The sequence below is a fragment of the Pleurodeles waltl genome, chromosome 10, assembly GCF_031143425.1.
Source record: "Pleurodeles waltl isolate 20211129_DDA chromosome 10, aPleWal1.hap1.20221129, whole genome shotgun sequence".
NCBI classification, from domain to species: domain Eukaryota; kingdom Metazoa; phylum Chordata; class Amphibia; order Caudata; family Salamandridae; genus Pleurodeles; species Pleurodeles waltl.
Window position 1 is genome coordinate 111035822 of NC_090449.1, and position 26901 is coordinate 111062722.

Below are 26901 nucleotides of genomic sequence, written 5' to 3' on the forward strand. Positions count from 1 at the left end.
TCACAGATAATTGTTTGCAACAGTTCTTACAGGGGTTGAAAGCTGTCGTTTTTGGAGAAGACAATCCCTTGAACACTGAAAAAATATTAAAGTAAATGCCTTTGAGAGGCATGACGGGGGCTCCGTTTCTAGTGGGGTGGGAAGAAACGGACTGACACTAGGTTATGCATTTCATTTCTAGAGCAGAATGGCATCCCTGGAGAGCTGTACAGCGCTACCTGATGGCGGCCAAAGGGAGTGCAAAAAAGTTTCAAAAAGATGACAAATCTATGGCTAGAAGTCTCTATGAAAAATGTATTAATAACTTTATTTTTTTAAAATAAATGTATAACTTTAATTTAATTTTTTTCTTATTAACATCAATTTTCTAATCAACTTCAAAATTAATTTTAATTTAATTACGTTTTACTATTCAACTGTTCAATTTCTGTTTAACCTTAAAAAAAAAATTCAATTTAATTTAAATCATTAATCTCTGATATATACATATAGCAAAAAAATATATATACATATATATATATATATATATATATATATACACACACACATATATATGGAAAATGTCACTTACCCAGTGTACATCTGTTCGTGGTATGAGACGCTGCAGATTCACATGTTGTGCACATCCCGCCATCTAGTGTTGGGCTCGGAGTGTTACAAGTTGTTTTTCTTCAAAGAAGTCTTTTCGAGTCACGAGATCGAGGGACTCCTCCCCTTTCGGCTCCATTGCGCATGGGCGTCGACTCCATTTTAGATTGTTTTCCCCGCAGAGGGTGAGGTAGGAGTTGTGTATATAGTAATAGTGCCCATGCAATGGAGTAAGTATTTATGTACATAATGTGACTAAAGAACGAGTTACTTACCTTCGGTAACGACTTTTCTGGTGGATACATTAGCTACCTGTGGATTCCTCACCTAATGAATACTCCCATGGCGCCAGCATTAGACGGAAATCTTCTTACTAGTCTCTGCACGTCGACGAGGACGTCACTCTAGCCCACGCGACGCCGTCTGACGTCATACAGGCAAATAAGAGGTCCTCGCTGCGTGCCGATGACAGTACCAACATTTTTTACATGTATGAGAATAATAATAATAACCCAATGTAATGAAAGAGCAAAGCAACATCTCTTAATATTGTAAATCACACAACATTGCAATAAAATAGCTGTAGATTTAATATAACCTTCTTTTTTTTTTTGTTTTTTTTAAAAACAAATAAATATATTTATACATACGAATCACGTATATACACAATATATATAGATTTATATATAAATATACACATATATACAAATATCATATATGCAAAATGTATTGCAACTTTGAAGACCAAAAGGAGCACACTCAAGGATTGCTTGGAGAGACCAAAAAGGCAACGGGGAGGCGGGTGGGACCGTGAGGAATCCACAGGTAGCTAATGTATCCACCAGAAAAGTCGTTACCGAAGGTAAGTAACTCGTTCTTCTGATGGATACAACTACCTGTGGATTCCTCACCTAATGAATAGAGTCCCAAAGCAGTACCACGCCCGGCGGTGGGTGCCTAAATGGTCAAACCAAGAAATCCTGCAGCACTGACTGTGCAAAATGACCGTCCCTTCTGACCTCAGAGTCCAAACAGTAATGTTTCACAAAAGTGTGAAGGGACGACCAAGTTGCGGCCTTGCAGATGTCGACCACAGGAACACCCCTGGCCAAGGCCGAAGAGGCCGACTTAGCTCTGGTGGAGTGAGCTCTAATGCCCTCAGGCGGATCCTTCTTTGCCAAAGAGTAACAGATTTTAATGCAAAGAACAACCCACCTGGAGAGTGTTCTCTTGTGGACTGCCTTTCCTCTCCTCTTGCCCACGTATCCGACAAACAGCTGATCCTCCAGCCTGATATCCTTCATTCTGTCGATATAGAAGCTCAACGCCCTTTTTGGGTCCAGGCGATGTAGCCTTTCTTCCTCCTTTGAAGGATGAGGCGGAGGATAAAACGTGGACAAAGTGATTGTCTGAGCCAAATGGAAGGGTGAAACAACCTTCGGAAGGAAAGCAGCCTTGGTCCTCAACACCACCTTATCCCCATAAAACGTTATATAAGGGGGTTTAACCGATAAGGCCTGCAACTCACTCACTCTCCTTGCAGATGTTATAGCTACTAGGAATACTGTTTTAATAACCAAATACCTTAAGGGGCAAGAATGCATAGGCTCAAAAGGAGACCCCATAAGGAAAGTCAGGACCAAGGACAAATCCCATTGAGGCATAACGAATGGTTTTGGAGGATATTGATTCAGAAGACCTTTCAAGAATCTGAGAACAATAGGGGATTTAAATAACGATGGTTGGTCTGGAAGACAAATGAAGGCTGACAAGGCCGACAAATAACCCTTAATGGTAGCCACTGCACAACCTTTCTGCGCTAGAGACAGTGCAAAAGACAAAACATGTGAAAGATGAGCATGTAAGGGATCAATCTGTCTCTCTCCACACCACATAACAAATTTAGACCACCTATTAGCGTAGATAGATTTAGTGGAGTGTCGCCTGGCCGCTAAGATAACATCCACTACATCAGGCGGGAGAGAGAAGGAACTCAGGTTGCCCCGTTCAATCTCCAAGCATGTAGGTGCAGACTCTGGAGGTTGAGGTGTAAAACCTGCCCCTGCGACTGCGAGAGGAGGTCTGCCCTGAGAGGGAGACGGAGCGGAGGGCACAGTGAGAGTTGGAGAAGGTCGGAGTACCATACCCTCCTTGGCCAATCCGGAGCTATTAAGATGACTTGGGCCCGGTCTTGGCGAATTTTCCTCAACACTCGAGGAATCAAGGGTATGGGGGGAAACGCGTAAAGCAACTGGTCGCACCAGGTTATCTGAAACGCGTCCCCCAACGCTCCCTGCATCGGATACTGGAGGCTGCAGAATAACGGGCAATGCGCGTTCTCTAGAGTGGCAAACAGATCTATCCGAGGAAACCCCCATATCTGGAAGATTAGACAGACCTGATCTGGATGGAGACGCCACTCGTGGTCTGCCGAGAATTGGCGACTGAGACTGTCCGCACGTACATTCAAGACCCCGGCCAGATGATTTGCCACCACGCAAATCTGATGGTCCTTTGCCCAGGACCATAGCCGAAGAGCTTCTCTGCAGAGAAGGTACGACCCTACTCCTCCCTGTTTGTTTATGTACCACATCGTGGTAGTATTGTCCGTCAGGACCTGCACCGACTGACCACGAAGGGATGGGAGGAAGGCCTTGAGAGCCAGACGTACAGCCCGTAACTCCAACAGATTGATATAAAACACCTGTTCCTCTGGAGACCAAAGCCCTTTGATCTCCAGATCCCCCAGATGAGCTCCCCATCCTAGGGTGGAAGCATCCGTTATGACCGTGGCCACTGGTGGCGACTGCGCGAACGGCTTTCCCTGTGAAAGATTGTTGCCCGCAATCCACCACTTCAATTCCACAGCAGCATCTCTGGAGATCTTGACAGTACCTTCTAAATCTCCCTTGTGTTGAGACCACTGCCTTCGGAGGCACCACTGAAGAGCCCTCATGTGCCAGCGAGCATGCGTGACCAACAGAATGCAGGAGGCGAGCAGACGAAGGACCTTGAGGACTGGAACTACCGCTCCATTTCGAAACATTGGAACCAATTCCTGAATATCTTGAATCCGCTGAGGCGGAGGAAAGGCTCGACTCAATGTTGTATCCAGTACTGCCCCTATGAACAGGAGGCGCTGAGAGGGCTCCAGGTGAGATTTGGGCACTTTCACCGAAAAGCCCAGGTCGAACAACAACTGGGTTGTTGACTGCAGATGATGCGACACAAGCTCCGGGGACTTGGCTTTGATCAACCAGTCGTCCAAGTAAGGGAATACTGCTATCCCCTTCCTTCTGAGCTCCGCCGCAACCACTGACATCACCTTTGTGAAGACTCGAGGTGCTGAAGTAAGACCAAACGGGAGGACCGCAAACTGATAGTGCTGCGACCCTACCACAAACCGGAGATACTTCCTGTGCGACTTGAGTATGAGGATATGAAAGTAAGCATCCTGCAAGTCGACAGACACCATCCAATCTTCCTTGTTCAACGCCAAAAGCACCTGTGCTAGGGTCAGCATCTTGAACTTTTCCTGTTTGAGGAACCAATTCAAGATCCTCAGATCCAGGATTGGTCTCAACTGACCATCCTTTTTGGGAATCAGGAAGTATCTTGAGTAACAACCTCGACCCTTTTCCTGCTCTGGGACCAACTCTACCGCGCCCTTTGAAAGGAGGACTTGAACCTCCTGTTCTAGCAACAGGAGGTGTTCTTCTGAACAATAAGATGGGCGGGGCGGGATGAGGGGCGGGAACTCCCGAAAGGGAAGGGCGTAGCCTTTCCCCACAATGCCGAGAACCCAAGTGTCCAATGTGATAGACTTCCACTTGTGGAGAAAATGCTGTAATCTTCCCCCTACAGGAGAGGAGTGAGTGGGAAACGGTGGAAGCCTAAGGCTGCTTCCCCTGCTGCACCCCTCCAGAGGACGAGGAAGAGGCAGAGTGCTGTTGAGAGGCTCCTCTGGTACGGGCCCCACCCCTCCCCCTCCCTCTAAATGACCTATAGGGGAGGGAAGAGGCGGGTTGCTGGAACCTCCCCCGAAAGGAAGAGGAAGAATAGCCACGCCCAAATCCCCGAAACCTCCTGAAAAATCTAGAAGAGGCAGAGGAAGAAGGAGCTTGCAGTCCTAACGATTTGGCTGTGGCTCTGCTCTCCTTAAATCGTTCCAAGGCCGAATCTGCCTTGGCTCCAAACAGTCTGTCCCCATCAAACGGGAGGTCCAGCAGGGTCGACTGCACATCCGCAGAAAACCCTGAGTTTCGGAGCCAGGCCTGTCTTCTTGCCACCACAGCCGTGCCCATCGCCCTGGCCACCGAGTCGGTCGTGTCCAGCCCAGACTGGATAATCTGGGTCGCGGCAGCCTGGGCGTCCGAGACCACATCCAAGAGACCCTGGGGGAGCTCCGTAAATGAAGACGAAATATCATCCATCAGAGCATGGATGTACCTCCCCAGAATGCACGTTGCGTTGGTGGCCTTCAACGCCAAACTGCATGACGAAAATATTTTCTTGGACTGCGCATCCAGTTTCTTGGAGTCTCTGTCTCCAGGCACCGTCGGGAAGGAACCAGGCGCTGACTTTGAGGAACAGGAGGCTTGCACCACCAAGCTCTCCGGCGTAGGGTGTCTAGAGAGAAAGCCAGGGTCAGATGGTGCAGCTCGATACCTCCTGGCCACAGCCCTATGAACGGCCGAGGAAGACACCGGCTTCTTCCACACCTCCAACACCGGATCCAGCAAAGCCTCATTAAATGGCAAGAGAGGCTCAGCTGCAGCAGAGGCCGGATGCAATACCTCTGTCAGCAAATTCTGCTTCGCCTCTGCCACCGGCAAAGGCAGGTCCAAAAAGCTCGCTGCCTTCCTCACCACAGCATGAAAGGAAGCAGCCTCCTCCGTATATTCCCCTGGAGACGAAAGGTCCCACTCAGGGGAAGTGTCCAACCCACTGGCTGTATCCAGACCATGTAGTCCGTCTCCAGAGTCCTCAATCTCTCCCTCCTCTAAGACTCGCTGGTACTCCTGCTCTTCTAAAAGAGAGAGAGCACGCCTCCTCGAATGAAGTCTCTCCTCGATACGCGGAGTCGACATGGCCTCCGCCGACGTCGAAGAACGGCGCCGATCTCCAGAAGCGTCTGACGCCGCGTCCGGCGCAACAGGCAGCTTCGGCGCCGAGGTAGGAGCCGGAGGACGAGGTCTTGGAGCCGATGGACCAACCGGAGTCACAGGGCAAAATCCTGACTTCGACGGAAGGGCAACCTCCGGGGCCGAAACATCCGAAGCCACCGGAGCGGCCATCGACGCCGGCACCGGCGCCGAGCCCACATTCCCAAAAGGGAGAAAGGGCATAAAGGGTGCCGGCCGAAGAGGCGCAGGATCACCCAACGAAAAGGCCAAGGGCCCCGAAGGACCAGCCGGAGCAGCTCCTGGAGCCATCTGCTGAAAGATGGTATACATCGCATTAAGAAATGCGGTACTATCGGCTCCAGGAGTGGGAAAAGCCGGATACTGGGGTGCCTGGATCGAGGGCGACCCCGACGCCGGCCTCGACGTCTGCGACGCCGGAGAAAACACAAGAGGCTGCACCACCTCAATCACCGACGCCTGACCAGGCGAAGTCGGTGACGCCGGAGAGGGCAACGGCGTCGATGGATGCGGCGTGACCGTGGGGCTGACCTCCCAAGTCCTCCGACGCCGAGCCGAAGGTGACCTCGAACGAGACTCCTTGCTGGAATGACGTCGTGAGTCTCTACGGCGCCGGGAGTCTCGATGACGCCGGTGAGACCTTGGCGAAGAAGACTTCTTATGATGTTTCTCCTTCTTCTTTGACTTTGCCATGAATAACTTGGCCTCACGCTCTTTGAGGGCCTTCGGATTCATGTGTTGACATGAATCGCAAGTCGAGACGTCGTGGTCGGAGCTCAAACAACATAGACAGTCGGAGTGAGGATCTGTAACTGACATCTTGCCCCCACACTCTCGACAGGGCTTGAAACCCGACTTCCTCTGAGACATTATTACCGCAGAGAAGACTACGCAGCAGACAATACACTGTAACCACGAAGGTAACAGTAGCTCCCTCGAAGATAACCGTTTCGAATGCACGGAAAAAAGGGAACTGTCATCGGCACGTCGGCGAGGACCTCTTATTGCCTGTATGACGTCAGACGGCGTCGCGTGGGCTAGAGTGACGTCCTCGTCGACGTGCAGAGACTAGTAAGAAGATTTCCGTCGAATGCTGGCGCCATGGGAGTATTCATTAGGTGAGGAATCCACAGGTAGTTGTATCCATCAGAAAGTGATATATTTACAAATTTACAAATGTACAAGTTAAATTTTTTGTCAACTTAAAACTGCTACAGGCTCCGGGGGAGGTGGAAGGGAGCATGTGAATCTGCACCGTCTCATGCCACGAACAGATGTACACTGGGTAAGTGACATTTTCCGTTCGATGGCATGTGTAGCTGCAGATACACATGCTGTGCATAGACTAGTAAGCAGTTATCTCCCCAAAAGTGGTGGTTTAGCCTGTAGGAGTTGAAGTTGTTTGAAATAATGTCCTTAATACTGCTTGTCCTACTGTGGCTTGCTGTGTTGTTAACACATCCACGCAGTAATGCTTGGTAAATGTATGAGGCGTAGACCCTGTGGCTGCCTTACAGATTTCAGTCATTGGTATGTTTCCTAGAAAGGCCATGGTGGCACCCTTCTTTCTAGTGGAGTGTGCCTTTGGTGTAATAGGCAGTTCTCTGTTTGCTTTTATATAACAGGTTTGAATACATTTAACTATCCATCTGGCAATGACTTGTTTGGATATTGGATTCCCTGTATGAGGTTTTTGGAAAGCAACAAACAATTGTTTTGCGAATTTGTTTGGTTCTATCAATGTAGTACATTAGTGCCCTTTTGATGTCTAATGTATGTAATGCTCTCTCAGCTACAGAATCTGGTTCTGGGAAGAACACTGGGAGTTCCACTGTTTGATTTAAGTGGAACGGTGATATGACTTTAGGTAAGAATTTAGGATTTGTGCGTAGAACTACTTTATGTTTGTGTATCTGTATGAAGGGTTCTTGTATGGTAAAGGCTTGTATTTCACTTACTCTTCTGAGAGATGTGATAGCTATTAGAAAGGCTACTTTCCACGTTAAGTACTGTATCTCACATGAGTGCATGGGTTCAAATGGTGGCCCATGAGTCGTGTTAATACGATGTTGAGGTTCCACAAAGGAACTGGTAGTGTTCTTGGTGGGATAATCCTTTTCAGACCCTGCATAAAAGCTTTTATGACTGGGATTCTGAATAATGAAGTTGAATGTGTTATTTGCAGATAAGCCGAAATTGCTGTGAGATGTATTTTAATGGATGAAAAAGCTAACTTGGACTTTTGTAAGTGTAGTAGGTAGCTTACAATGTTTTTTGCAGATGCGTGTAATGGTTGGATTTGATTATTATGGCAGTAATAAACAAACCTTTTCCAATTATTTGCGTAGCAATGTCTTGTGGTTGGTTTGCTAGCCTGTTTTATGACCTCCATGCATTCTTGTGTAAGGTCTAGATGTCCGAATTCTAAGATTTCAGGAGCCAAATCGCTAGATTTAGTGATGCTGGATTCGGGTGTCTGATCTGTTTGTGTTGAGTTAACAGATCTGGTCTGTTTGGCAGTTTGATATGAGGCACTACTGACAGGTCTAGTAGTGTTGTGTACCAAGGTTGTCGTGCCCAAGTTGGTGCTATCAGTGTTAGTTTGAGTTTGTTTTGACTCAGTTTGTGTACTAGATACGGAAGGAGTGGGAGAGGGGGAAAAGCGTATGCAAATATCCCTGACCAACTCATCCATAGCGCATTGCCTTGAGAATGAGGCTGTGGGTACCTGGATGCGAAGTTTTGGCATTTTGCGTTTTCTTTTGTTACGAATAGGTCTATTTGCGGTGTTCCCCATCTTTGGAAGTAAGTTTGTAGTATCTGGGGATGAATTTCCCATTCGTGGATCTGTTGGTGATCCCGAGAGAGATTGTCGGCTAACTGGTTTTGAATTCCTGGTATGAATTGCGCTATTAGGCAAATGTGGTTGTGAATCGCCCAATGCCATATCTTTTGAGCTAAGAGACACAATTGTGTCGAGTGTGTCCCTCCCTGTTTGTTCAGATAATACATTGTTGTCATGTTGTCTGTTTTGACAAGAATGTGTCTGTGGGTTATTAGTGGTTGAAATGCTTTCAATGCTAGAAATACTGCTAGTAGTTCTAAGTGATTTATATGAAGTTGTTTCTGTTGAGTGTCCCATTGTCTCTGGATGCTGTGTTGGTTGAGGTGTGCTCCCCACCCTACCATGGAGGCATCTGTTGTGATCACGTATTGAGGCACTGGGTCTTGGAAAGGCCGCCCTTGGTTTAAATTTATAGTATTCCACCATTGAAGCGAGGTGTATGTTTGGCGGTCTATCAACACTGGACCTTTTAGTTGACCCTGTGCTTGTGACTATTGTGATGCTAGGCACTGTTGTAAGGGCCTCATGTGTAGTCTTGCGTTTGGGACAATGGCTATGCATGAGGACATCATGCCTAGTAGTTTCATCACTAATTTTACCTGGAACCTTTGGTTTGGGTGCATGGCCTGTATTACGTTTTGGAATGCCTGTACTCTTTGTGGACTTGGAGTGGCAATCCCTTTTTTTGTGTTGATTGTTGCTCCTTAGTACTGTTGTATTTGACACGGCTGTATGTGTGATTTTTGGTAGTTGAGTGAGAACCTCGCTTGTGAAGGGTTTCTATAACGTATTTTGTGTGTTGAGAACACCGTTCTAGCGCATTGGTTTTGATTAACCAATCGTCCAGATACGGGAACACATGTATTTGCTGTCTTCTGATATGGGCTGCAGGCATTTTGTAAAGACTCGTGGCGCTGTTGTTATCCCAAATGGCAACACTTTGAACTGGTAATGTACCCCTTGGATTACAAACCTTAAGTATTTTCTGTGGGAAGGATGTATGGGTATATGGAAATAGGCATTCTTGAGGTCTAATGTTGTCATGTAGTCTTGTTGTTTGAGCAAGGGGATTACGTCTTGAAGTGTCACCATGTGAAAGTGATCTGATTTGATGTAAAGATTTAGGGGGTCATTCTAACTTTGGCGGGCGGCAGAGGCCGCCCGCCAAAGTAACCCAGTCGAAAGACCGCACCGCGGTCAAAAGACCGCGGAGGTCATTTCGACTTTCCCGCTGGGCCGGCGGGCGATCGCCAAAAGGGCGCCCGCCGGCCCAGCGGGAAAGACCCTGCAGCAATGAAGCCGGCTCCGAATGGAGCCGGCGGAGTTGCAGGGGTGCGACGGGTGCAGTAGCACCCGTCGCAATTTTCACTGTCTGCAAAGCAGACAGTGAAAATCTTAATGGGGCCCTGTTAGGGGGCCCCACGACACCCGTTCCCGCCATCCTGGTTCTGGCGGTGTAAACCGCCAGAAACAGGCTGGCGGGAAGGGGGTCGGAATCCCCATGGCATTCTCCGGGCCAGGGGAAATCCGGCAGGAAACCGCCGGATCCCCTTTTCTGACCACGGCTTTACCGCCGCGGTCAAAATGGCCCTGGAAGCACCGCCAGCCTGTTGGCGGTACTTCCGTTGCCCTCCACCCTGGCGGTCATAGACCGCCAGGGTTGGAATGAGGGCCTTAGTGTTCTGAGATCTAAGATGGGTCTTAGAGTTTTGTCTTTTTTGGGTATGAGAAAGTACACGGAGTAAACACCCGTTCCTTTCTGATGATTGGGTACTAGTTCTATTGCATCTTTTTGCAACAACGCTTGGACCTCCAGCTGTAATAGATCCATGTGTTGTTTGGACATGTTGTGTGTTCTGGGTGGCACATTTGGTGGAAATTGTAGGAATTCTATGCAATAAGCATGTTGGATAATGGCTAGAACCCACGTGTCTGTTGTTATTTCTTCCCAGTGTTGGTAAAACTCTGTTAGTCTCCCCCCCACTGATGTCATGTGTTGGGGATTTGTGACACTGAAGCCACTGTTTATTTTGATTGGTCTTGGGACTTTGGAACTTTCCCCTAGTTTTAGGGAACTGTCCACCTCTGTATTGTCCCCGAAAACTTCCTCTCTGAAACTGGCTCTGGTATGTGGGTCTGGTTTGTGAGGTTGAGGGTTCTGTGCTTTGTCCCCGAAACCCCCCTCTAAATGGTGTTTTCCGAAATGTGCCTCTGCCCTGTGGGGAGTAGAGCGCGCCCATGGCCTTGGCCGTATCTGTGTCCTTTTTAAGTTTCTCGATAGCAGTGTCCACCTCCGGCCTAAACAACTGCTGTCCGTTAAAAGGCATATTAAGCACCCCCTGTTGAATTTCGGGCTTGAATCCTGAGGTGCGTAGCCATGCGTGTCTCCGTATGGTGACCGCCGTATTTACAGTCCTTTCAGCTGTGTCTGCTGCATCCATTGCCGAACGTATCTGGTTATTAGAGATACTTTGGCCCTCTTTCACCACCTGTTGTGCACGCTTTTGGAACTCTTTGGGTAGATGTTCTATGAAGTGTTGCATTTCGTCCCAATGAGCTCTATCATATCTCGATAGCAAGGCCTGTGAATTGGCAATGCGCCATTGGTTGGCTGCTTGTGCCGCGACTCTTTTCCCTGCTGCGTCGAACTTGCGACTTTCCTTGTCGGTGGTGGTGCATCTCCTGAGGTGTGTGAGATCGCCCTTTTGCGAGCTGCACCTACTACCACTGAGTCCGGTGTCAATTGCTGCGTGATGTACACAGGGTCTGTTGGGGAGGTTTGTACTTTTTCTATACCCTAGGAGTGATGGCCCTGCCTTTCACAGGATCTTGAAATACTTGCTTTGCGTGTTTTAACATTCCTGGTAACATAGGAAGACTCTGGTACTGACTATGTGGGGACGACAGAGTATTAAACAAAAAGTCATCTTCAATTGGTTCTGAGTGCAGGGTGACACTGTGAAAAGCGGCTGCTCTGGACACCACCTGTGTGTAAGCAGTACTGTCTTCAGGTGGTGATGGTCTTGCTGGATAACTGTCAGGACTGTTGTCTGAGACAGGCACATCATAAAGATCCCATGCATCAGGATCATCTTGGCTCATCCCTGTGTGCGTTGGAGACTGCATCATCGGTGGGGTAGCCATTGGTGATGGTTGTGGTGAGCGATGTGGTGATGGTGGCGGAGTTACTTGTTTTGCCACCTTTGCCTGTGGTTGCTTGTCTTTTTCTTGGAAAGCAAGTTTCCTTTTCATTCGGATTGGAGGGAGAGTTCTGATTTTCTCTGTCTCCTTTTGAATGTGGAGCCTTCTCTGTGTGTAATCTGGCTCCCCTGCTTCTAGCTCCTGTCCGAATTTGTGTCCTTGCATTTGTGAGGACAGGCCTTGTTCCTCAGTGTAGGAACTTGGTTTCGGCTCCGAAGCCGGATGTTTCGGTATCGAAACCTTTTCAACCGTCTTTTTCGGTTCCGAAGACACTTTTTTGGCTTTCGGTGTTCCGATATCTCGGTATCTCGATGTCGAGATTGCTCTGACCCGGTGTCGAGTCTGTTCTGTGCCGGTATCTCGACTGGAGTCGGATGACTTCGACACATGTGTGCCCTTTTTCGGTGCCGATGGACGGTCACCTAATTTTCGGGTTAAGCCTGTTGGCAGTGGCGTCCCCTGGGCTTTAATGTATTTTCCGTGAGTCTTGGCCACGGGTGTTTTACTCACGGTTTTCGGCGTCTGTTCGGTTTCCGCCTCATCTGAGTCAGAGTCAGCAATGGAGAAGGTTTCTTCTTCCTCCAAGTCTTGGTGTCCTGACAGCGCCGACGCCATTTGAAGTCTTCTTCCTCTCCGGTCCCTTAGAGTCTTCCTCGACCGAAACGCCTGACAGGCCTCGCAGGTATCCTCTTTGTGTTCGGGAGACAAACACAAATTACAGACCAAATGCTGATCTGTGTAAGGATACTTGTTGTGGCATTCGGGGCAGAAGCGGAATGGGGTCCGTTCCATTAGCCTTGAAGACGCACGTGGTCGGGCCGACCAGGCCCCGCCGGGGAATCGAAACCCCAAAGGGCCACCGGAGCTCTACAAAATTCGGTGTCGATCTGCGTTATCTAACCAGATACCGAACACAAACAATACCGTCGAATTTTCCGAGATTTAACTAACTTTCCGAACCGAAACACGGAGCGAAGAGGAACACGTCCGAACCCGATGGCGGAAAGAAAACAATCTAAAATGGAGTCGACGTCCATGCGCATTGGAGCCGAAAGGGGAGGAGTCCCTCGATCTCGTGACTCGAAAAGACTTCTTCGAAGAACTCTCCGAGCCCAACACTAGATGGCGGGATGTGCACAGCATGTGTATCTGCAGCTACACATGCCATCGAACATATATATACACATTTAAACAATAATTTAATGACTTACCAGAGGTGTAAAAGACTGCTGATGTAAAGGCCAGACAACTCACAAACCGATGTAATGACTCCTGATGTAATAACCGCAAACTAATAAGTCCTGATGTAAGGCTGCCAAAGTAATGGCAGCACAGACACTGTGGCCACTGTTAGCCTATTTCATGAAGTAAGGAGAATGTCAAACCATAATTGTTGAAGGGCTGTGTGACCTGATGTCAGAAAGGTGGCAACTGTACAATTATCAAAAAGATCTGATATCGAAAAATACATTTTTACTCTGAAATGCTTACAGAGAATCAGGTTTCAGTCAAACTGTTGATAACATCTCTAGCCTCACCTATTTCCCCACTTTCGAATGCAACCAATGAGGTACTCCATAACTTTCTTGATATTTTCAATTTCTCCATGGCAGCAGTTGAGCAATAAAGGCAACCGTGACTGGATAAGAGAACTTGCATCCTCTTCTGAACTCTGACTTCTGATTTCAGACTCTGTCAGGATCAATTCCACCAGGCAGACCAATTCTGTTGGTTTTAGTTGCAGCACAAATTCATCGCGCCGTTTCTGCAAAATGATAGTCACATTTCAAACTAATCACAATTTCAGAGGGATCTACATCATAATTTCCTAGTCATGACAAAACATAATGGGATACCTTATTCCACTTTGCAAAAAGCGCTTCATACTTTTAGTTGGACTGGGTTAATTTATCTCCACTTCTAGCAGTTTGGGGACAAGAGAATGACGGTGGGAATGCCACAACGTGCTACAAAGAGATTATGTTATATTGAGATTCAGGTGGTGGAAGAGTTATGATGGTCAGATTCTGAGTGAATACTCAAAGGATGCCAGAAAGGCTGCCATCTAGACTCACTCACAGGTGTGCTATACTTCCAAGTTTTCAGTACCTGCAAAGTTACTTATCAGTAACAATCATATTGAAGCCTGTAGTGCTGTAGATTCAATTGCTGCATACACTCCTGCCCTTTAATGTGAATATTGAAAGTTGCTTTTCTACAAAGAAGAGGTTTTGGCTTTGAGGGGATTTGATACCTTTCCCGAAACACACCATGCTCCAGGACACAAACTCCACCTTAGATTGTGTTTATCGCCTATGGATAAGAGTAAGTAGGTGGATAGATGTAAAGCAGTACATTGTTTGTGTTCTGGCAGAGACGACAAATGTATGTAGCAAGGCATAGATTAATAAACATCTAACTGTTAGATCACATACGAGGAGGTCACTGGATGGTATGGGCAGCCTTGGATTTTTCTTTTCTTCAGGATAGGGTAAGCCTGAAACTCCCCTGAACTTGCATCTTGAAAAGTAAGACACATGTCTTTGCATGTGGTTGGCCAGTTGGAGGCGGCTATGTAAGTATGTGGCCCAAGATAAGGTCTATATTAATTCTCTACTGATGTACATCAGCATTGCTTGCCTTTGTATTCTTGAAGAGAGGGCTCGGTCAGAGTTGATGATGTGGCTGGCTTTGAGGTCTGCTTCAAGAACGCAAGAACGAAGAGGACTAGGAACTTCCCCTTTGGAGGATGGATGTCCCACGTTCTGAAGAAGCTTGAAGAGGTGTTCCCACGCAGAAAGACCGCAAACAAGCCTTGCTAGCTTTAAGGGTCGCGGTTAGGGTTTTTGGATGCTGCTGTGGCCCAGGAGGGACCAGGATGTCGCCACTTGGATGAGGAGACAGAGGGGGCACCCAGCAAGTCAGGGAGCCCTCACAGAAGCAGGAAACACCCGCAGAAGTACCGGATCAGGCACTTAGAAGAGGAGTGAACCGGAGTCCACCCAAAGTCAGAAAAGGGAGTCCCACGACGCCGGAGGACAACTTAGAAGGTTGTGCGCTGCAGGTTAGAGTGACTGGGACCCAGGCTTGGCTGTGCACGCAGGAAATCCTGGAAGAGTGCACAGGAGCCGGAGCAGCTGCAAATCACGCGGTACCCAGCAATGCAGTCTAGCTTGGGAAAGCAAGGACTTACCTCCACCAAACTTGGACTGAAGAGTCACTAGACTGTGGGAGTCACTTGGACAGAGTTGCTGAGTTCCAGGGACCACGCTCGTCGTGCTGAGGGGGGACCCAGAGGACCGGTGATGCAGTCTTTTGTTGCCTGCGATTGCAGGGGGAAGATTCCGTCGACCCACGGGAGATTTCTTCAGAGCTCCTGGTGCAAGAAGGAGGCAGGCTACCCCCAGAGCATGCACCACCAGGAAACAGTCGAGAAAGCTGGCAGGATGAAGCGATACAAGGTTGCAGTAATCGTCTTTGCTACTTTGTCGCGGTTTTGCAGGCGTCCTGAGCAGTCAGCGGTCGATCCTTTGGCAGAAGGTTAAGAGGGAGATGCAGAGGAACTCTGGTGAGCTCTTGCATTCGGTATCTGAAGAATTCCCCAAAGCAGATACCCTACATAGCCAGAAAAGGAGGTTTGGCTACCTAGGAAGGAGGATAGGCTAGTAAGAAAGGTAAGAGCCTATCAGAAGGAGTCTCTGACGTCACCTAATGGCACTGGCCACTCAGAGCAGTCCAGTGTGTCAGCAACACCTCTGTTTCCAAGATGGCAGAGGTCTGGGGCACACTGGAGGAGCTCTGGGCACCTCCCAGGGGAGGTGCAGGTCAGGGGAGTGGTCACTCCCCTTTCTTTTGTCCAGTTTTGCGCCAGAGCAGGGCTGGGGGATCCCTAAACTGGTGTAGACTGGCTTATGCAGAGATGGGCAGCATCTGTGCCCATCAAAGCATTTCCAGAGGCTGGGGGAGGCTACTCCTCCTCAGCCATCACACCTATTTCCAAAGGGAGAGGGTGTCACACCCTCTCTCAGAGGAAATCCTCTGTTCTGCCTTCCTGGGCCAGGGCTGCCCGGACCCCAGGAGGGCAGATACCTGTCTGAGGGGTTGGCAGCAGCAGCAGCAGCTGAGTGGAGATCCCGGAAAGGCAGTTTGGCAGTACCCGGGTTCTGTGCTAGAGACCCGGGGGATCATGGAATTGTCTCCCCAATGCCAGAATGGCATTGGGGTGACAATTCCATGATCTTAGACATGTTACATGTTCGGAGTTACCATTGTGATGCTATACATAGGTAGTGACCTATGTATAGTGCACGCGTGTAATGGTGTCCCCGCACTCACAAAGTCCGGGGAATTTGCCCTGAACAATGTGGGGGCATCTTGGCTAGTGCCAGGGTGCCCACACACTAAGTAACTTTGCACCCAACCTTCACCAGGTAAAGGTTAGACATATAGGTGACTTATAAGTTACTTAAGTGCAGTGGTAAATGGCTGTGAAATAACGTGGACGTTATTTCACTCAGGCTGCACTGGCAGGCCTGGGTAAGAATTGTCAGATCTCCCTATGGGTGGCAAAAGAAATGCTGCAGCCCATAGAGATCTCCTGGAACCCCAATACCCTGGATACCTCAGTACCATATACAAGGGAATTATAAGGGTGTTCCAGTATTACAATGTGAATTGGTGAAATTGGTCACTAGCCTGTTAGTGACAATTTGGAAAGCAGAGAGAGCATAACCACTGAGGTTCTGGTTAGCAGAGCCTCAGTGAGACAGTTAGTCATCACACAGGGAACACATACAGGGCACACTTATGAGCACTGGTGCCCTGCCTGGCAGGGTCCCAGTGACACATAGACTAAAACAACATATATACAGTGAAATATGGGGGTAACATGCCAGGCAAGATGGTACTTTCCTACACTCTCAAGGATGGGTGTGTTGGCATTGAGGTTTGGTCTCTGGAGCGCAAAGTGTCTCGGACACTCAGTTTGCCACTTGAGGCTGAGCTTCCAGAAATTGGGTGATACAGATCGTAGAGGTCATTTTGGAGGGGGATCTGGGCTATCTGGGGACCTTCACTAAATCATTGTTGGAATCCAGTGACCCCCACTGAGTCATTACTGGACACCAAGGACTACGACCTAGACATTTTCAAAGATGTGAACCGGAAAACAATACACAACACTATAGAAAGAAGCATTAATCAAACAAATACACAAATGATGATATTGTATTTAAATCATGTATAAATATAAAAAATGAAAATGTTAATAAGAATGTTACAACATTTCTAAATTCAATTGAGTCCACTCATCTTTCGTACTACATTCTGTTTGATGCACTTACACTGCTCCCACAAATTAAAATGAGGTTACTAATAATTTGTAGACTTCAGATTCAAATGTGTTGAAATGTCTCCTGGCATCATTATTCTGTCCTCAAGTCTCACACATTTCTTGTGTGTTGGAAATTGGCATTTCGGCACCTTGATGTTTTGTAGAACAATGGTACAGGAACACTTGAATGGATATCCAAACCGAATAGAGGAAAAAACACAATCCAAGGTGGAGTCTATGTCTTGGTTGTATTTAAAAAAAAAAAAAAAAAATTGTAATAACTTTTCCACATTGCAAACTACCACTTCAGCGGCTTATGAAACAGCTGTGGTGCATGCAGTTGCCCTCCAGCCTTGCAAAAATGGGTTCTAGAGCAGGTGCTGCCCTGGAAGTTCAAGATAATGCTATAGAGATAGTATGGTTTTCAGGGGAGGAATCATGAGTCTCCTCGAAACTCAGGCCTCTTTGTCAAAAGTAACATCTTGTAACATCCGTGCACAACACTATATGGCAGGAGTGTGCACAGCATGTGACCTACAACTGCACATTCTGCAAGCACGCACTACTGACAGTTCCGAGCTGCTCCTCCTTTAAATCTGCAAATAAATATATTCATTTACCTGAGGTGTTCGCTGATCCCTGCCTTGCCAAATGCGAGGAATGTGGATACAGGCCCACAAGAAATCCAGAGAGGCGGATGGATCAAACCTGATAAGCAATAAAAGGATATTACAAATGAATGAAGAGGAGAGCAAAGTTATCTAAGCACACTTTTAGATACAGATATACTTCCAGTCCATTTTCTGTAGCACAGAAGAAGCATATTTCTGGGGATCGATTTAGAAACCTTTCCCAATTCTAATTCTGTCAAAAGAATGACGTATACTCTTTGTTACTATGTTATCACAAATTTCTTGTCTAGAAATAGCCTTGTGTACCATAATGGATCTCAACAATTTTCAACAATTCCACCCCTTTAGAGGTACGAGGAGTTGTTTTGGGGCTGAATGTAAGTCTGGCCAAGTGTGACCCAATAAAACACGAAGGAGCTCCATAAATGTGTCATAAGCGCATGCATTGTTTCTTTCATTAAATGTTTCTGAATTCCAAAAACCAACACAATGAAAGTGGATTCAACCGTCTAACAATTGTAAAAAGCATTAACAAAAAAACAATACTTTCCAGTAAGTGGGGAGGGTTTGAGGGTGATGGGGAATCAGGAGGTAGGCAACAAAGATTGCTCTCAAAATTGCTGCAATGGGGGGGGGGGGGATATGTGAGGGGGTAACAGTCACAGTGACCACTCAGGTCCACGGGGACAGATACCCATATCTGTCAGTAGTCTTGGGGTCCTCTGTGCACTTTTACAGCCAGGAGGTGGTCCTGATGCACGAAGCTGAGGATGATGAAGAGATGTAGTGAGTTTTGCTGGGGCCAACCTGGGGTCCACAAACCACTGGTTGTCACCAGCCCCATGACTCGAGCTGCCTCAAATAAACATCCCTAGGAAGCATGAAACCGGTCTTAGGTGCTTGTGTCCTGGTTCAGGAAGGACCTGGCCAGGCAGTTTGGGCTGGACTGTTCCTGTTTTGTTAGGGTCAAGATTGAGTTGCATATGATTGGGTCCAAACTTAGGTGGTATGGTGGGTAAACCATCAATGGGTAGGAATACTACCCTGACGATTGGCAGTAGTTAGACATATTACAAGTATTTCTACCATCACTTTTTGTGTGTTTGAGGGCTCTATGACCAACCATGTACAATGAATGAGAGATATCCAGCGCAAGTCCAGCTACAATTGCACTAATTATCTCCCAGTAACAGCGATCGCAGTGGTGCTTTGCAGATAAGTAAATCCTTTTCTTTGAGGGACCAGAGTCCACTTTGGCTATGAGTCCCACAAGCTTGGGGGCAGTCCAGATGGATCGGATCTTGGTCTCCCAGTGGGCACTTTGTCGTTCAGCGGTGGGCAGGAGTTCCTAGGCAGCTGGGCTCCTGACGAGTGCATGTTTCTTTGCCTTTTTGGTGGCCCTGAAGCTGAACATGAGTCTAGCCACCTAACCCTAGGAGCCACTTCTTCCATCCTGGCACAAGCGGAGCTCTGTTGCATGAGTGGGCACAGACGGCACAATCCTCTTTGTGGGTCCTTTGGGTGCAGCAGGTGCAGTCCAGTCTTTGGCACAGCCTCTCTTTGCTGGGTCCAGAGAACAGCAGGGCAGTCTCTGTCTTCTTTCCAACCCAGTAGTGATCTGATGACTGAGTGCCTATGATGCTACTTTTATGCATCTTTGTATTTGTGGGAGGAGAGGACTCACTAGTTTGTGGGAGGAGGGGCAACCCTTCACACTTTATATCACTTCATGGTGGTTTTACTACAAACAATCCAAGAGTACCCTTCTTTGCCTGAATCCAAGATGGCTCCGGACTTCTTCCCCTGGAGGAGCTCTGGGCACACCCTAAGGTGTACCCAGTATAGTGAGCGACTCCTCTAGAAATACTGGTCTGCAACAGGTTTTCCACCTCTTGAGGAGGTGAGAGCCTATCGTCTGAGAAAAAGGGGTGGGGAGGCACAGGTGAGACCAGCATTTGCTTCCCTGAGGCGCTAGCCTCTTTGAAGGCATGCCATTCGTGGCCACTGCCGAGTAGTCACCCTGCTGTGGAAGCTCAGACCTCCTTCCACTAACATTTATCTTTGTTTCCTGTTCCTGGGAGCACTTCACACTTCCTCGTGGAGGGTAGCATGTTGTCCCAGGGGACAACCACTGCCAATTTTTAGGAAAGGGTACAAGAGTTTCGGGTAACAAAATGGTGACTTTTTAAAGTCTCCTCATTAAAAGTTATCTTAAATCAAACTTCACCAATGGGTTTAATGTAACAATTAATTTGATACCTCGAAGTACTATCTTTGGTGGTCCCAAATGGGAGTCATCAGTTAAACAGTGCTAAGTAAAACTCCCTTGGCCAATAGGTCTACAAGCCTTACTAAAGTGAAAGGCTCTTATGTTTCACTGTGAGGACATGACGACCACAAAAAGAACATGCCATTTGTTTTAACATTTAGCTCCCTGCAAGGTGGGCTACCAACCAAAGTCTTCCCAAGGGGAAGGTTCCGACTTGGCAGAAGGGTTTATTTTGCCATGTCGAGTGTCATGTTTTCACTTTGTCAATGTAGTGGTGGCACAATGCAGCAGTCCACAAGTGACATTTAACTTATTCGCCCTAGGTGCTTTTTGTACCATATACTATGGACGTATAGGTAAGTTAAATATGCCAATTAGGTATCAGTCAATTAAAAGCATACTTTGAGGGGTCAAAGCACATGCACTAGGGCCTAAGCAGCAGTGCCCAGTGCACTACAGAGTTTACAAACCAGGAGCATGAGCCCAGACTTTGTGGGGTGTGATCATATGAAAAGAGGCACTGTCTTAGAAACATTTTCAAAAGCTGAGCACAGATAGTTGGAAGGAGTACCCTGCGTGAGGCTATGAACATGGCAGACAGATGAAAAAAACAGGATTACACACTGCACACACCCACAGGCGCAAACTATGCTAAGAGAAAGGTAAGCTGGAGAAACTTAGATAGAAAAGTTTTCCTCCTGCTATCGCAAATCTCAGATACTCTGTGATATTGTGATATAGAGCTCCTGTGCTCCAAAAACACCAACAAATCCTGGTTCTCCAATCCCTGCAACACATAAGCCAGTGTAGTAACTGATTTTATTTTCTGAGCAAACAGTTCAAAAACACAGATCTAGACTGGACACACAGGTCATACTCTTTCTTTGGCAACAGGAAGCAGCAGGAGTAACTGTATTTTGCTCTTTCCAAGGGTCAGGCTCTATGTAAAACTGTTTGAGAAGGCCAAATCCCCATTTGAGATGTTTGTGTGAGGTTACGTAATGGAAGACATGATCTGTGGAAACTACTGAAGAATTGGAGTCATTTCCAAAAACAGATGATCTTAACTAGTCCTAGGTAATCTCTCTCAATTTAAACAGGAATCCTGACAGCCTCTCTCCCGCAATAGTACTACACCCGTTTTGCTTCTAAATGTCTACTATGAAGGAACCTGTGGAAAGGCATTTTTTCTCAGCTTGGATAAAAAGGCTGGAATAACTAATTTTTCCAGGACTGAAAAGTTGCCCATGGGAGATCCTTCAACTACAAAAGCATTCAAAGGTTTCACCATTGCCATGTCCGAATTAGCTAGAGGCAAGAGTTGGGCAGCTTTGTCATCCTCGTCTTTGTCTCCTTATCCTGTACTGATCAGGAAAGGCAACAGCCACAGTATCTGTTCTGAACAGTTCCTTAAGCAAAGTAAAGACTGGCACCGTAGAATGCACCATAACCGAAAAGTTCCGGACAAAAGCTGTCAACCAGTTCCTCAAAGGTGCCGAAATAGGTTCCGCTGGCCAGACACTGGCTTAATTATTTCATTGCCAGGGAGCAGAAAGGTCCCCCTCTAGGGATTGTAAGCACAGCAGCAGCTACTCTAGGCACGATGGTCCCCCAAAACATGGGAGCGATATTTAGGAATTTTAGAAATGGAAAATGAAGTGGGATGAATTACCTTTTTTATTTGGAGATCTGCCGGGAAAGGGACTGATCCCAATGGTGAACAAGACTAATGGATTGGAGTCCAGCTCCACTGGGTCAGAGAGTGGCATTATTTCCATGAGTTTCAGTTTACAGATAAAAAAAAAGAATGATTTATGCATTTTAACTTTCCGTTTCCTAAACTGTTGCAAAGATTTCCTCCTTGACAGTGAATGGTTTGACAACTAAAGCAGACCTATATTATAACACCATCTCCATTCAGATTAAGTACATAAAGAATAAGCTCCATTTCCGATGGCATTGACAGCTGTCAAAAAGAAACTGACACTGACAAGCAGGAGAGGCATTAACATGTTGTCTCAAAATCACTTCTGGGGTGTGGCCGACGCAACTCTGAGCCGCATGACACCACTAACTGGTATGCTATGGAATAGCTGAAAAATCTCCAGATATAGTCTGATGCATGGAAAGTGAGAAATCTGCAGTTAGACAGAGCATCCACAAAAAAGAATGTTACCAAAGGTAAGTAAATTATTATTTAAATTACATTCTTATTATTCTTATTCATATTAATATTCTTTTAACTCTTTATCTAGACCTCTAAATGTGACATTTTTAGAAGGAAAGAAGAGATAATGGGGAAGCGAGAAGGCAAGTGAGGAGTCCGTGGTTTGACCAGAAAGAGCATTACCAAAGGAATACAACTTATTCTTCTGTCGCAGGATTCTAACCGTAGATTCTTCAACTTGTGGACTGATATCAAAGCAGTATCTCCCCAGCTGGTGGGTCTGTGGAAAAGTTCAGACAAAAATGTCCTGCAGGACCAAAAGGGCAAAGTGCCCCTTTCATCAGATCTGGCTACCAAGATAGTAATGCTTCATTAACGTTTAGATTGACACCCATGTCGCAGCCTGAGAGATGTCCAAGAAAGTCACTCCATGCGCTAGGGAAGGGGCGACAGTCTTGGCTCTGGTGGAGTGAGCACTAAAACTCTCTGGAGGCCAATTCCTAGCCAGTGAGCAGCAGATTTTTATGCAAACGTCTATCCATCTTGAAATTATTCTCTTCTGCATCACCTTACCCTCGTGTTCCTGCAAACCGTACAAAGAGTTGCTCATCACCTGATGTTCCTTTATTCAATCAATATATAAGCTCAGGGCTATCTTAGAGTCCAAGCAATGGTGACTGTCTTCCATATTGGATGGGAGAGGTGGATCGAAGAATACCAGAAGGATGATAGTCTGATGAGAAAAGGTGTCACGATCTTTGGAAGAAACTTCGCATTAATCCTGCTTGCGCTGGTGGAAGCATCCAATACCCATTAAATGAATATTGTAGGAAGCTGGCTCTTTATATAATGGACCAAAAGGAGGTACACTGTGCAAAGAGTTCAAGCAGTCCCCAGAGGTATCACAGAGGCACAAATGACATCCCAAAGCTCTCCTATTGGGTAGTGTGGTTGAGTAGTTAGACATATCATAAGGCAGTGCTAAGCTTGTAAGGCACACATTCATGCAGTAAGTGAGACACACACTCAATAAAGAAATCCGTCATTAATTTATAAGAATAACACATACTTTTATATAAACTTTGATACCAAGAGCATATGAATCAGATGAGTCTTTTTTGAGATATAGATTTTTACAGTTTTTAAAAGTTGACAGTACAATTTTCAGATGTGCTAATGTTATCCTAGGGAGGAAAAACAAGCACTGCATACAGGTATAGAACAGCGACTTACAGGATCAATTTCCTGTATTTAAGGTAAGCATTGGGCAAGGCCCAAGGCCACACCAACAGGTCACCTCTGGAGGCTCCAGTGCTTCTGGGTGCAGAGGTATGCTACTGCGTTGGGTGTCCCATTCACTTAAATGGGGAACCGTCCGATCACAACGTTGCTGCAGGTGTGGATGGGAAAGTCAGTCCAGGGAAACCCACGAGGGGCTCGATCATTGAGGTCCTCTGCTACCTAGGGACACCGTCGGTCCACTCCTCCTCGGGCACTAGTGCAGTGGTGTCTTCTGGCATTGGGTCCAGTGCTGGAGCTCCTCACGGTTGCAGGGGTCCTGCAGAAACAGTCTGCAGGCATGGACTCGGGGTCCAGTCCGACCAAACTGAACAAGTGGGCGCAGGTCTCACGAGACTGGGAGATGTGGGGACACCCTTGGCTGCCTTCTTCTCGGGCTGGGGCGGATGGGTGTAGATGTGTCCTGAGGCATCAGGTCGTAGTCTCCTGGTCACTTGCGGTTGCAGGGGTCTGCAGAAACAGGGTGAAGACAATGTTGTGGTGCACTCAAGGTGGGCTTCGTTTCTGGAGGGCCTGGGGACCTCGCTAACATTGCTGGCCCAGTTCAACATGGGCTAGCTGACTCGGGTGCAATGATGCTGTCTGTCGTCAGGTTTCTGGCGGTCCTGGTCCTCACTGGTGTTGCTTGGGTGCATGCAGAAGGAGGGGAGCAGCTCCTCTACTTCAAGGGAGTTCTTCCTGGCGATTTGCAAAGCACTGCAGCTTTCCCAGATTCTTCTAGGCTGCTGCAGCAGGACAGATCAGTTGCTCCTCGAGGGTCGGATGCAGCAGGCAGGCCAACAGGGTTGGCGCCAAGTCAGTTGCGTTCCTCTGTTTCACCAGGCTTGCTGTCCACTCCTTTTGTGTCCAGCGAAGATCAGCAAGATGGCAGAATTTCCTAAGTCGTGTCCACTTCAGGCCGGTCACCCTAGGGGTGTTCCCTGTCTGGAAATGTGACACCTCCTGCACGGATAATTTCCCCACTTGTCCAGGTGCCAGATGATCCCTGGGGCAGGAGGTTGGCATCTTTCTCTGAGAAAGGCCAGATCTGCACACTAAAGGCAGTGGACTTCTTTGAAGCTCCCTGCTTGGAATGCAGGTCATCCTATTGCGAGGGGTACGTTTTTTCAGGGAGCACCTCTAAGGTGCCCTCTAGGTGCATGTATTAATACATCCATCACTGACATCAGTGAGGGTTTATTAATATGAGATGTTTGGCACCAAACATCCCTAGTTTCAGTCGAGCCTTCGTGTAGCTGGGGAACTCGTATTGACCAGTGTCCAGCACACGCATTTAAAATAGCTTCTCTGTTCAATTACTATGTCTAAGAATCGACAAAGGTATAGTAAGGCAACATCAGCTTGTGCAGATATGTCCTCACATGCAGTATAATGCACCCTTCCTTAGGGCTGTAAGGCCTGCATAGGGGTGACTTACAAATATTACATGCAGTGTTTTAAGAAACATGGCACACAAGTATGTGCCATGTTGTGTTTTAAATTTTACGGAGCACCTTGTTGCGCAGCCTCAATGGCAGTCTGCATGAGTTTGGTGCTGGCTCCCTTAGAGTGGCAGAAGTTGTGCTGCAGCACTTAGCACCCCCTCTTCAGTACCCATGCCCTCGGTATCAGTGGTACCATTTATTAGAGACTGATAGAAGTGCTAACGGGCTTGGTCACTTTGGGATCAAGTGACCAGGTGTCTTGTTTTGGGGAAGGAATTTTGGCACCGGGGACCTGTTTAGCAGGAACCCAGTGCACTTCAGTCAAAGTTGCATCAAAAACAAAGGCAAAATGTGGATGGGTACTGCAACCAGAACCTAGCGTCCTAGAAATATTCAATTGACAATGGATGCCAAACGGAAAATATTATTTGGCAGTGTTCAATAAAAAGAAGAAAAAGACTGCTTTTTCTTGCCAACTGAAAGAACGTACGTACCTGAGTTCTCTCTGCTTGCTGAGCAAAATACTGATGCATCGGTGCAGCGTTGTCCAATTGGATTGGTGAGTCAAGACCGTCAGCAGATAAGGGCGAAAAGAAAGCACCTTGAAACAAAAGAAGAGTGTGAGACGTCATTAAGAACATTATCAAGGGAAACTTTAGACGCAGTCCTAAATAACTAAAACCTCCTCTTCTAGTGTACCATTTCACAACTAAGACCAGTGGTATACAAATAAATCACCATAGAGAATAAAAGCTATGGCGTATACAAACGGTATTAGAGTAGGTGTTCCTTAATTTCAGCCATTTTAATTTATGTAGGTTAGTTTGCGTACAATCAGCTCAATGGTAATTATGAGAAGTATTCTTCAGTAAATTAATGATTATGCTGCATTATTTTTTTTAACTTTGCCACAAATAGTGGCATGTTTTGAATAACATCTTGATTCTCCATTTTAATTCTGTGCAATGACTTAAAAAAGGAGATATTTTTTACATGCAAGACAAGCAAATTATATTCTTAATGAAATAATACTGTAATATTCAAAAGTTGTTAAACAATGACAAGTGAATGGTTCGTGAATTAGTTAAAAATCATAGGCACAACAACCATTCCAACAGAAAAAGAAAGAATTGGGAATATATTTGTGGCAAATACACAAGATAAAAAGGTGTCGCCGTCTCAGTTCAGTTCAAGATTCAGTATTGCATTTTCCTTAAAATAAACATGGTTGAAAGGAAGGACTGCCCTTAGGAAGGATGAAATTACATTTATGGTAAGTGTCAACCCTAGTTCATGATTTTTGCCAGTTCCAAGCTAACCTGTACCCTGCTAGAAAGTGGCTGGATAGAAAGAGAGTGATCAAATCTTTGTTCAGGGTATATCCTTCTGGGAAACATATACACTCCTAACTCAGACCAAGCTATGTTTTTTCACAGTCTATTTGGGACTTCATCCTGCTGGATCATACTTCCATGGCTTCTGTGGGTGATTGCAATTATGTCCTGGACACAATGCTAGATTGCTTTTTCCCCTCCATTGCGCCGCACAGTCACCATCGCTAATGCCCAAACTCTAGGCGACTGGATGTATCATTGGCAACTAATTGACATTTGGGGTCAACGCACCACACACACTAGGGTGTATTCTTTTTTTCTCCTCTCTTCACCCACTCCAAGTCGGGACTGATCATTTAGTCAGCACGTCCAAATTATTACCATAAGTCATTCTCACTGATTACTTAGGCGGTACCCACTCCGCCCACAATCCTCAATGCTTGCAACTTGAATGGAACACATGCCCCTACCCCATCCCCCCCACTTGGCATTCTGCAGACTGCTGCACTTAAGGACCTATCCTTTCGCTCCTCCTTCACACTGCCATAGGGGATTATTTTGCGCCTGATACAGACACAGCCACCACCAAAATGATGGTTTGGGACACTTTTAAAGTGATCACGAGGGGGCATGTGCAAACAACTCGATAAGGACTTATCACATATT

The 26901-nt window shown here is 46.8% G+C and overlaps 1 protein-coding gene across 1 annotated transcript in view; it reads right to left on the bottom strand.

Annotated features, from left to right (window-relative positions):
* INTS1 (integrator complex subunit 1) overlaps nt 1–26901 on the bottom strand; it is a 494737-nt gene that overhangs the window by 105431 nt on the left and 362405 nt on the right. The window contains exons 36-38 of the mRNA XM_069209905.1: nt 25396–25502; nt 17731–17818; nt 13317–13543 (exon numbers count right to left, since the gene is read on the bottom strand). Coding sequence (XP_069066006.1) covers nt 13317–13543; nt 17731–17818; nt 25396–25502 — 422 coding nt within the window. The remainder of the gene's footprint in view (nt 1–13316; nt 13544–17730; nt 17819–25395; nt 25503–26901) is intronic.